This window comes from Chinchilla lanigera, unplaced genomic scaffold (assembly GCF_000276665.1).
Source record: "Chinchilla lanigera isolate Chin_1 unplaced genomic scaffold, ChiLan1.0 scaffold00080, whole genome shotgun sequence".
NCBI classification, from domain to species: domain Eukaryota; kingdom Metazoa; phylum Chordata; class Mammalia; order Rodentia; family Chinchillidae; genus Chinchilla; species Chinchilla lanigera.
In genome coordinates this window covers 7,786,946-7,797,691 of record NW_004955481.1, presented here as the reverse complement: position 1 = coordinate 7,797,691, position 10,746 = coordinate 7,786,946, and the positions used below count along the sequence as shown (strand labels likewise).

Here is a 10,746-nt window from a genome sequence, read left to right as displayed (position 1 = left end):
CTGGGTCCTAAAATCTTGAGTCATAGAAAAGCCCTCACCTTTCAATATTTCCAGCACAGATACCAGAAGAAAGAAGAACACACCCTTAGTGCATGTCATTGCTGACATGGATGTCTTCGCCTCGAAGGCATCCTTAAATCTTTTGAGACACACACGAGATAACTTCAAGATTCTTAGGCTCTCTCCTCCCATCCTCCATTTTTAAATCCATCCCACCATAGATATGCGTGAGTTTGACTCAATAACCACACATTTGAAGAAAACGTAAGTATAAATCTACTATTCACCTAGAGGTAGCTAGGTAAAATTGCAGGCATAATGGTAAAAAGGAAACAATCAATTGTACAGGGCTCAGCTTCAAACCTAAACATATAGAGGGAAGAAGGGCCTCAGACGCCTCCAGGACCAGGCAGGTAACACAAACAAACAGGTCAGGTGAGACAGTGTAAGGTGAGAGAGTACAAGAAGAGGCAACCTCGACTTAGTTCTCACTGATTGTCCTCTTTTAAAACCGCCACACCTTCTGATTGCTCCAGAGAACCCAGAAATTCTGATTTTAATATGAAACCGCTTGATTTTTTAGAGGGCATCTCAATTTTCTTGGAAACACTAAGTAGGCTAAATCAAGCTGACAGCCTGCCAATCCTCCACCCGCTGCTGTACGAGCGGTGGATGGCGTCTCCCCTAACTGTGGTATTAGACTGCCACTCTCCAGCCACCACTTGCCACTGCAACGGAGGCATCCACACGCAGCTGGACTCCCGAGCCCTGGAGAATAACTAACTCTACGAGAAAAGAGGAGGGCCCAGCTGAGCCACCCAGGCACGGAGCAGGCCACCGCGGCCACCGGCCCGCCTCTAGGACTAAATGGCCGACTGCTCCTGCAGGAAGCCTTCGGAACCCGGGAGGCTTTTCTCTGGCTCAGAAGCCAGAGCCGCCTCTCGAAGGACTTCCAGGTGCTCCTCGGCAGCTGACAGGGACTGGTCAATCCAATCCAGGCCCCCAGTCAGGTGGCAGGCATTCCTGGTCACCAGCACTAGATGACTGACGGACAGAAGCAAGGCAGTCGTCCTAGGGGAAAAAAAAAAAAACAGATTCAGGCCCCCTAGGAAATGAGGGACTTGGCACAAAATCCCAAATGGACACATTCTAGACTAGCATTCCACACACTGGAGACCCTTTCCTGGGAGGTCAGTAGGAACAGAATATGATGGTTCTACACTCAAACAGATTGGGGGATTGCTAGATTAAGCAAGGTTAAATGAAGCACGTCTCAGAGTTTTTGGTTTATCTGAGAAAGCTCCAAGGGAGACTGTAAGATGCTTTGTCTCACAAACTTACTTAAGGCTGCAGAAGCCACTTTCTGCAGCTCACCTATTACCGTCTCCCGGAAGAGTGTTTTGTGAAGCAGTTCAGAGCTGGTCAACTGGATGAGCAGATCTCCAACTGCCATCGCTTAAAACCCACCCTGAGCATCCCTTACTGATGAGCAATGAATAAAGCTCAGGGATCACTTACCCAATCTAAGAAAAGAAACTGTTGGAAATCAAACTGAGGAGGAGTTTGTTTTCAGCACTGAAAAGATGTACTGTAAAGTACCTCTGGTACAGTGAGTATGCCGGCTGCATGTGAGGCTCTGTGACAGAGATGAGCGGCAGCAGGAATGGGGCAGAGAACCCAAAGTTGAAGTCCCACAATTCACTGCTTATCAGCAACCAGTACACAGTGTGCCTGGGAGATAGTCTTAAAAAGCAAAGGCAGAAAGAGGTGTGTGTGTGTGTGTGTGTGTGTGTGTGTGTGTGTAATGAGTTCACATCCGGTACAGGAACAGAGCTACTACATAAGGCCACGTACTCTGTGAGTATTAGGGGAGGAGCAGGAGCAGATTTTCTGGGGTACTCAGTGCAGGTGAGGACTACTATGGGGAATGCGTCCTCACCACTCCTTGCTCTGCTCCCCACGGCCCACAGGCAGCTCTCATAGCTGGGTGTATCTGCTTCCGGGTCCAAAGACCAGCGGGGCCGGCAGCGGGTAGTGAAGGGAGAGAGGCACAGCTAGAACCTGGCATGGCTAGATGTTTAATCAGGAAATTCTAAACCTCCGACTGGTTCTTTCTTCTCAGGGGTTTCAGAGAGAGAGGTCTGGGTTCTATCATTATCTGGCCAGGCCTGGTCCCCCAAGTGGCTGACTGTTCATAGCAAAGTGAATTTACTCAGACCTGGGGCCACTGTGTGAACCCAGCAAAACAGCTCTCTCTGCACAATTGGATCAGCCAGCCTCACGCACAGGACAGTGACAGGACAGTGACCCTCACTGTGAAGAGACAAGCGGGTGCTCCGCCCCTCACCGTGCATCCAGGAGCTTGGGGTCCAGCGGGGGGTACATGGACTTCACGACGTCATCCACTCTGAGGGGAGACAAAAGCAATCCTCTTCAATATTTCACTTACCTCATCTCCTTTTCTCCTGCCTTCCTCCTGCTATCCGTATTCCAGTCCCTCTCTGGTGAAATTCCAGACCCTATCTTCCATGGTTCTCTAACTGCCTCTGCAGGGTCAGTGAAAAGACCTCATGGGCAGGTCAGAGAAAACCTTGCTTCCTGGTTGTTTCCATTCCAACGGTTTAAACATACAAGGCCACATACACAGACGGATGTTCAAGATTACTACTGAATTCAAAAGGCTATTGCCAAAGAATATGTAAAGCTTGACTGAGCCCATTTGTATAAAAACAAGCAAAAGCTATGAAATAAAAGGAGAAAAAATCTGGAGGACTATTTATAATTTAATAGTGATTATCTCCTGAAATTAGGAGGGAGTAGGGTTAGGGAACACCTCACATGCCAGATAATCTGTGTCTACAATATTTAAGTTTCACAAGCATTTATTATTTTTGTGTTGGCGGGGTGCTCATGGCTACTGGAGTTACACAGAACACTAAGAAAGTCACAAGCTTAATTAAAATTCAAACTGCTCCATTGTGTCCCTCTTCCCATGTGGTACAGTTCCAGGTAAATTTTTTTAAGTCAAGTTCAGAAAGGAATGACAATCCATTCGAATTTGTTAAGTACAAGATTTTGCTCTAAATCTTTGCCCACAGACCAACTGATAGGAAGGAAAAATAAAGATGTATTGTTTGGTTCTGAAAGCACTTGAAAATAGATGCCCTGGTTTTTGCTGAGGGCTGAGGGGAAGCGCAGAGCTCCGGTTGCCCTGGTCACCTGTCTGGCCAGGCCCTCCCTCTCTCCCTAGTGCCCACTGAGGAAGCCACTCTCCTTGTAATGCTAGGCCACAGCATACTACATGGACTAAATGGAGCAGGAAAATCAGTGGGGATGGGAATCGGCCTGACGGAGAGTATGAAGGCAAAAAAGACAACGCCCCAACTGAACTATGACAGCAAGCAGTAAGGCAGCAGTCGAGCGGGTCCTAGGTGCTCCACGGGCACTGGGGCAGGCCCACACTCCTGGTGGCGCCATATCCTCACCTCAGCACACTGCCAGCCTTGTTCTCCCTCAGACACCTCCATGTCCTGCCTCTCCTGACCCCTCCTGAAATGCTGCTCCTAACTTGTATCGCAGGGACTGTCCAACCCCTTGCGTGGCTCTTGGAAGAGACAAAAAGCAAGATGAAGAGGCCAGCGGATATGAGCCATGCAGAATCTCCAATAACAATAAGTGAGAGACCAGCAGGACTGTCATGCTTGCTCCGAGCCTGGCAAACACCGATACCAGCCACAAAGCTGTGCCCATGGGGGACAACTCCAGAGAAAGCCATGAACTGCACCCCCAGTCCCTCTCTGAATGGTCTTCCTTACACTTCCTCAGCTCACTGCACTCCCTGGGCAGAGTGTAAGTGCAGCAGGTCATGTATCCCTCAGAGGACCTCATGGCTGTCCACCCACGGGAAGCTGGTTGCTTTTGTTTGGTTCATCTTGAGGTAGGGAAGGGGCTGTCTCCTCATGATTTACCCAAAGTCATGGCAACAAAGAAAGTGAGGTCCTTAGACCTGGGGGTGGGGAGTAGGTCTTCAGAGAGAGGGTCTAGGTGGCTGATAAGGAAAATATCCAGGACTTAGTTTCTAGGCTCAGGCACATCCACATACCAGCCACCAGATGGCAGCACAAACAGTACCGTGCTGCCCTTTGCTCTAAGAAAAGAGCTTTATTTTTCTTCCCAAAGTGGAGCCCAGATGAGGGGGTGTAGTTGTTAATTGCAATCCTGCTGGTTGCCTCCCACACAGGATCTCTGCAAACAGCCTGGAATTTGGGAGGTCTCTATGCTGTATGGCTTCACCTCCCACCCGGTCCTGAAGGCTGCTGGTTGGGCTGTGGAGTGGGCCGTGAGCGAGGGCCACCACATCAAGGCAGAGGTCCCCACACTAGTCCTCAGTACAGATACAGGCTGGGCACAAGGGCAGGGCCAGGGGGTCACTGGAAGAAGGAGATGGGTGCCACTGGGAAACGAGAGCTTCCTGGAGGATGGAGTCTCAGGGAAGGCAGGAAAGAAGTCCAGCTGAAAGTGACGGAGCAGGGAGAGGCCGCCAGGGAGCTGCAAAATGGACTGTCAGAACCAGTAACACTGGAGCTGATGAAAGGCCTATCAGACGCATGCTGAAGGTGGGGATGTGGGAGACTAGCTTAGCTGGGGCGTCCCCATGTTCAAATCCTTCAGGCAACTGAAGGTGCCCACTTACTACAGCCTGGCCCTGCAGGCTACCTTCACTTCCCCCATGGCGTGTGGGGACCTCGGGCCTCAGATCACTCACCTGGGGCTGATCCGCTTGGCTACCACAATGATGTCACTGACACTGGCTGAAGTCTTCATCTTGGTCCCCGAGCCCATTGTCATGGCAACAAGTTTTTCTGTCAGAGTGTGACAAATCTAAAGGCAACAGGGAGAGAAGTTATGACAGGTGACCTGGTTCCAAGGGCTCCTGCCACCCCCACAAAGACAAATATGGCCTCGCCTTGGGCGCCACCACACAGCTGGCCCTTTGCCCTGGTGGCTGAGTGGAAGTGAAAAGAACAGGATGAGAAAGAGTGGGGTGGGAAGAGCACTGCGGGGGACACCTCAGATCAAGGGCAGAGCTCTGGCTCCGAGAAGTCTAAGCTGGAATAATCCATCTAAGAACAATCATGTGCTCCGACTTCACATTCTTCCTTAGTGGGAAAAACTGGACTTTCTATTCCTTCACTTCGTGCTTAAGGCTCCCAAAAGGACAGTATCTGCGGCAAAGCACCTGCAGACACAGGGCTGGACCGAGGGCAATTGTTCCCTAGAAGCACATTCTCCAAATAAAGGCACTCATTTCAACGATTCTGAAGGGTAATGTGTCATTAGCGCGTTTGTCAGATGATGATGAAAAGACCTTAGCAAAACCAAGGGAAAAGACTACGACACATGGCCCGTTCTCATCACCCACCAACAGCCTTGGCCACCACCACCAGCCCCCAAGCTTGTTTTACGGTTCTCTGCCTCCCTAGGTGAGAATGGGATAGTTTCTACCCCTGCGAAGAACTCCACTGCCTGCTGTATACTTGGGGCTGGAGAGGAGGGCAGAAAGAAGCCACAGAGCCCCCGGGGGATGGGGAGAGGCCCAGCCCTCTTCCTCAAACTCCCAAGAGAGGAAGCCACAAGGTTCAAGGGCAAGTGACCAAGCAAAAGGGTTTGAAATCCCATGAAGAGGGTGAGAAGCTTGTTCCTTTGATCTGAGGTCTCTAAGATGGACACCGGTTTCAGTCTCATAAGACTGTTGCCAGCTAATCCCTCCTTCTCCACAGATGCCATTTATCTTCCCTTCTGATAGGTAAGGGACAAAGCCCAGTCATAGGACATACCTTGGTTGGAGAAGGAAAATATAATGTGGCTTTGCTGCTACAGTCATTATACCCAACTATTTACATCTATAACTATATCTGTATCTACAGTAGTACTTCTAAATCCAGACAGCTTCCTGGAATTAAATAATAAGGCACAGACTCTGAGGCAACAATTTCCTACTAAGCTGTCTTTGCTCCAAGAGAGAAAGCCAAAGAGGTACAATAAAGAATTTTTAATATCTTCTACTGAATAACAAGGTTGTCTTTTTTGAAATCTTGAATAATTACTAGACAAAGAGTAAAGTTACTCAAGTGAAGAAACTCATATGTGCAACTGGCCAAATGCTTGAGAATTATTATTATTCTATCCGGTAGGCAAGAATCAGAAAACTAATGCTGAATTATCAAAATTCCTCCAAATGCAAACTGGATGCAATTTTCTAAAGATGTTAAACACTCAAAGATAAGTCTGCCTCCAAGTTGAAGTACACGTGGTTTGGACTTTTTTACTCTGACAGCCTCATTTGGCTATTGTCATAGCTAACACAGATAGGCAAGACTTTCTAGTAACTGAAGTCCAAATACAGAAATCAGCTTGCTGTATAGGCCTAACCTCTCTGTTAAAGAAAATGCTTGGGAAAAGCAGCTGCATGGCCTCGAGCATGCAGCTTTGCCCTCAGTCCTCCAGGTCACTGTGTTAAGCAGACCAAATGAAATAAAAGCCTAAAAAAAGATCTTGAGAATACTAAAGTAAAACAGACCGAAAAGGCAAGAGCGGACACAGACAGTAGAAATGCCAAGTGGCAGGCTAAATAGTGGCCTCTCGCAGGATTTGGTTTGCTTCCTACAGTCTCCGGTCTACACCTGGGGTGTTTCGGTGACTGCCTTTGATCTCACAGGGAATCAAAGGGTATTACCTTCAAGATGGCGATGCAGTGGGACATGAGACCCCTGGCAAGACAAGAAGAATGTGTCAGTGCTGATTTAAAGAGCCCACCTCCCCCACCAGTCACTACCCACCCTATCCAGCGCTGACCAGGAACCACAGCTGGATACCACCCGAGGGCACTAATGCCTTGGTGTGAAATCAGAAGCCCAGGATCCCTTCCCTTGCACATCCTACCTAGTCCTCCACCCAGCTCAGCTCCCCACTTATAAAGCCATGCTTTTTACAACTCTGCCTCTCTTGTAAGCTGTTCCCTTGCTCAACACACTCCCTCTTCCTCTTAGGCTCAGCCTGGGGGACTCCTTCTTACCCTGTGTTCCAAATCAAAAGATACCCCTTGGTAATATCCTTCCAGAAAGCCACCCTGACCTCCCCTCAACCAGGCAAACCTCCTTCTTGCGCTCACTGCACCACACCCAGAGATCCCCTATAGTTCCTGTGATGCTGTATTTGGTATAATTCTAGCTTCTCCAGCATCCGAGTATCTTCAGGGCCTGGTACAGTGCCCTGCACAAAGTAGCCCACAAACATGTGCCTAGTGAATGGATAGATGACTACATGGCTAAGGAAAAGAAGTGGCACAAACTTCTCCAACAGCAGGGACTCCTGCTGGATGGAGAGATCCATCAGGATGCTCAGGACAATGCTTCATCCCTGGAGCCTGACTGTCAAATTCATGGGCATCCTAAGGATAAGCCAGACACCTGCAGGTGACTTTATAACCATCTCTGCTACACGTCTAAAGGCCTGGGTGTTCAGGTCTACAAAATGGCAGGGGCATAGGGAACAAGGACAAACACTGTCAGGTCCTACTCTGATTCTCCCCATGCTGAGGGCCAGGGAAGCACCTCTGGGTACCCAGTGGAGTGCGCTGCCAAAAGGAGGCAGAAAGAGGTGCCCAGGAGCCCCTTTCCCATCCCCAGAGGGCTACAGGAAAGCAAAAAGTCCCCGAGGCCTTACGAGGCATCTTCGATCCAGTCTTCATTCTCCAGAATGGCCTCGATGTGGGGGTTGGTGATGACAACATCGTCCAGTTCTAACTCTGAGGGCTCAGACTGAGTCTCCATGGCACCGATGAGGTCCACAATGGGCCTGGAAGGAGAAACCTTGTTACAGTTTCAGGATGGGTGAAGCTGCCGACCTTCTCATTGTAGCCCATTACTCTAGTTTGAGTCTGGATGTCCCCCAAACAAAGTCTTGATTCCCAGAGTGGCACTACTCGGAGGCAGCGGGGAGCCTAGTGGAAGGTCCTTAGATCACTAGAGGCTTTCCCTCAGAGTGGTTTGTGGGACGCCAGCCCCCTCCTTTTCCTCTTTTGTTTCCATTACCGTAAGGATCCATCATGTGACTCCTACCATTGCTATCTGGCAGCCCCCTCTGAGGGGTAAAAGCAGTGGGTCCACCAGAACATGGACTACACACTCCAAATCATAAGCTTTTTCTCTCAGTCAGTTAATTATCAGGTTATTTCTCATATGACAGGAAGTTGACTAATACAACTAGTGAATGGATAGACCACCAAAAGAACAAAAGGAGCTGATACATTAGAGCAGAGCCCCACTTGTTCTGGATCCAAACCTAACTCTATCTGGACCATAGCTGAAGGCAAGGTAGAGGGCTAAACAATGAGTCAAGAAGTGGGCAGGGGCATCACAACACAAGTGAAACAGAATCGGATGAGCTACTGAAAGAACAGAGCTATAATTATACGATGACAAATATGTGTTAGACAGGGCTACTCCCTTTCATCACTTATTTTTCCCTTCAACCCTACATTATATGGAAAGGATAATGCTCCTATTACCCCAGCTTACCTGCACCCTCTACCTGGCCGGCAGAATCACTCTGGGGTACAACCTTTGTCTCCTCTCTATTCCCTACCTTAGAGAAGTGGGAGAAGTCAAAACATCTCTTCCTTTACAGGATTCTTTAAAAATCTGAAATGCTGCAGCTTTCTTTAAAATAGCAGAGCTTTCTTGGGTTACTTAAATGGGAACTTACAAATTACCAACCACTCAACAGACGGGCTGATAGAATTGACAGAAGGATAACAAAAGCTAAGGGACAGTTGCCAAGGTCCTTTAAGGATCTAGCAATTAAAACATCCTCAGCTCAGCGGTAGAGCACTTGTTTAGCATGTGCTAGACCCTGGGTTCAGTCCCCAGTACCTCTCCCATCTTCCAAAAAAAATCCCTAAACTGAAAATAGGACCTTGCTTACAAAATCTACTTCACATAAAATGCATCACGAGGAAATGTGCCTTACAGAGAGGCAAGCCTATACTGGGATTTCACCAGAGTATCTGGCTTCCATGTGTGACTGAAGTGGGCAGTGATTTCTTTCTGTCCCCAGAGTTTGGTTGGAAAGGGATTTACCTTGTCCCACTGCGAATGTGCACAGATGACTGTGCCTTCATGCTAGGTGGACAGGTCCAGTGACTTTCTCAACATCTCAGTGAACACAGAAAGAAGCAGCTCAGGACAGTGAGGGCTTAAGGAACATTCTTAGGCTCTGAGGTCTTTCCTGGGAAAGCCAGTCTCCAGGGACCATTTTGGAGAAATGAAATAGAGCTAGCATGGTCCAGCACTCAACTGCTTGTGCTGCTGCTTTGGTGGAAGCCCCCTACACACACACACACAGGGCCACTCACTTGGTATCATAGCGCTGCAGCAGGTCTCGGGGGCGGCAGTAGCGCTGCCTGCAAACCACCACCAAGGCTGCAAAGGACGCCAGGAAGATGGTGGCCAGCACCCCTATCGCAACAATCACCACAGTCTCCATCTTCTGGGTGGCTCCCGACTCAGCCCTGCTCACATCCTCCTCCGAGGGTGAAGCTGGAGAGAACACGAGGCAGGACAGACCTGGCAAAGAAGCCAAGAAAGAAGTGACAAATGGGGCAGGTAAGGGCATGGGACATCAGGTTCCCCTTAAGTCACCTGCAGAGACTCAAGGGCCTGAAGACAATCAAGATGTGCTTTATGCCCTGCTCAGATGTGCACTTCTTCCCAGTTGGACCAGGGTGAGTTTTTAAACCTGGAACCAAAGGAAGCATTTTAACTAGCCTCGTTGTTTTCACATCTACAAAACCCAGCCCTGAAAGAACATCTGCTAAAGAAGGGGAGGTTAGGACGGTGCCGACGGAGACCTTCTCTGTGCCAGGCCCGTGCTCACTCTCCCTACCACCAACAACAAAGCAGGCCCTATTGCTAAGGGAGGAAACTGAGGTTCAGGGAGGTTAAGAAATGCGTTCAAGTCCCTGTCATCAGGAAGGAGAAAACCACCTACTGAAACTCAAATGGACATTCATCTTCCTTTTCCTTTCTGAGAGGAAATAAGATGGTAAAAACTCTAGAAAGGTTCTGATTGTCATTTTCAGTCTTACATAGTTTTTTTTTTTCATCTTTTTGAGACAAGGTCTCACTATGCAGTTAAGGCTGGTCTTGAGGTCACTCTGTAGCCCAGGCTGGTCTCAAACTCACAACGATCCTCCTGCCTCAGCCTCCCAAGTGCTGGGGTTACAGGCGTGCACCACCACACCCAGCCTTGGAAATTTATAAATGGAGCTCCACTTCACTGACTATTGCCTGGTCCTATCAGGAGGTCCTTTCACAGTCCTGCGTGTCTCAATAGCATAGGTATGTTTGACACACGTCACCAGGCAAACACTACAGAGTGTATACAAATTATGAGAGCTATGATGTGACTAATGATACAGTCTCATGGGACCACTTTTGTATATGCAACCCATCACTTACTGAGATGCCCTTATACGGTCCACACTTGTACTGCAAACTCATGCGCCACAGAAACAAGGGCACCTCAAAGAAGCACCTATCCACAGCATTGTTTCTCTGCGGGCTTCCTACCTGCACCCTTTCCCGCAAGGCTCCTCCCCTCTCCAGGCTTTAATTTCCCCACCTGCAACAAGACTGCTCTGACTTAGGCATCTCTCTGAGCCCAGAATGGTCCCTGTTCTCTGTC

General features: G+C 48.9%; 1 protein-coding gene across 1 annotated transcript; it reads right to left on the bottom strand.

The window, feature by feature from the left end:
• Positions 1-258: 258 nt before the first annotated feature.
• Positions 259-9,626, bottom strand: Tmem98 (transmembrane protein 98; the record flags this gene model as incomplete). The annotated part of the gene is given in 6 exon segments (XM_005402830.2): positions 259-1,071; positions 2,348-2,407; positions 4,766-4,881; positions 6,737-6,770; positions 7,726-7,857; positions 9,416-9,626. Coding segments are annotated over 6 exon segments (681 nt in total). The 3' UTR covers positions 259-863.
• Between the last annotated feature and the right edge of the window lie 1,120 nt (positions 9,627-10,746).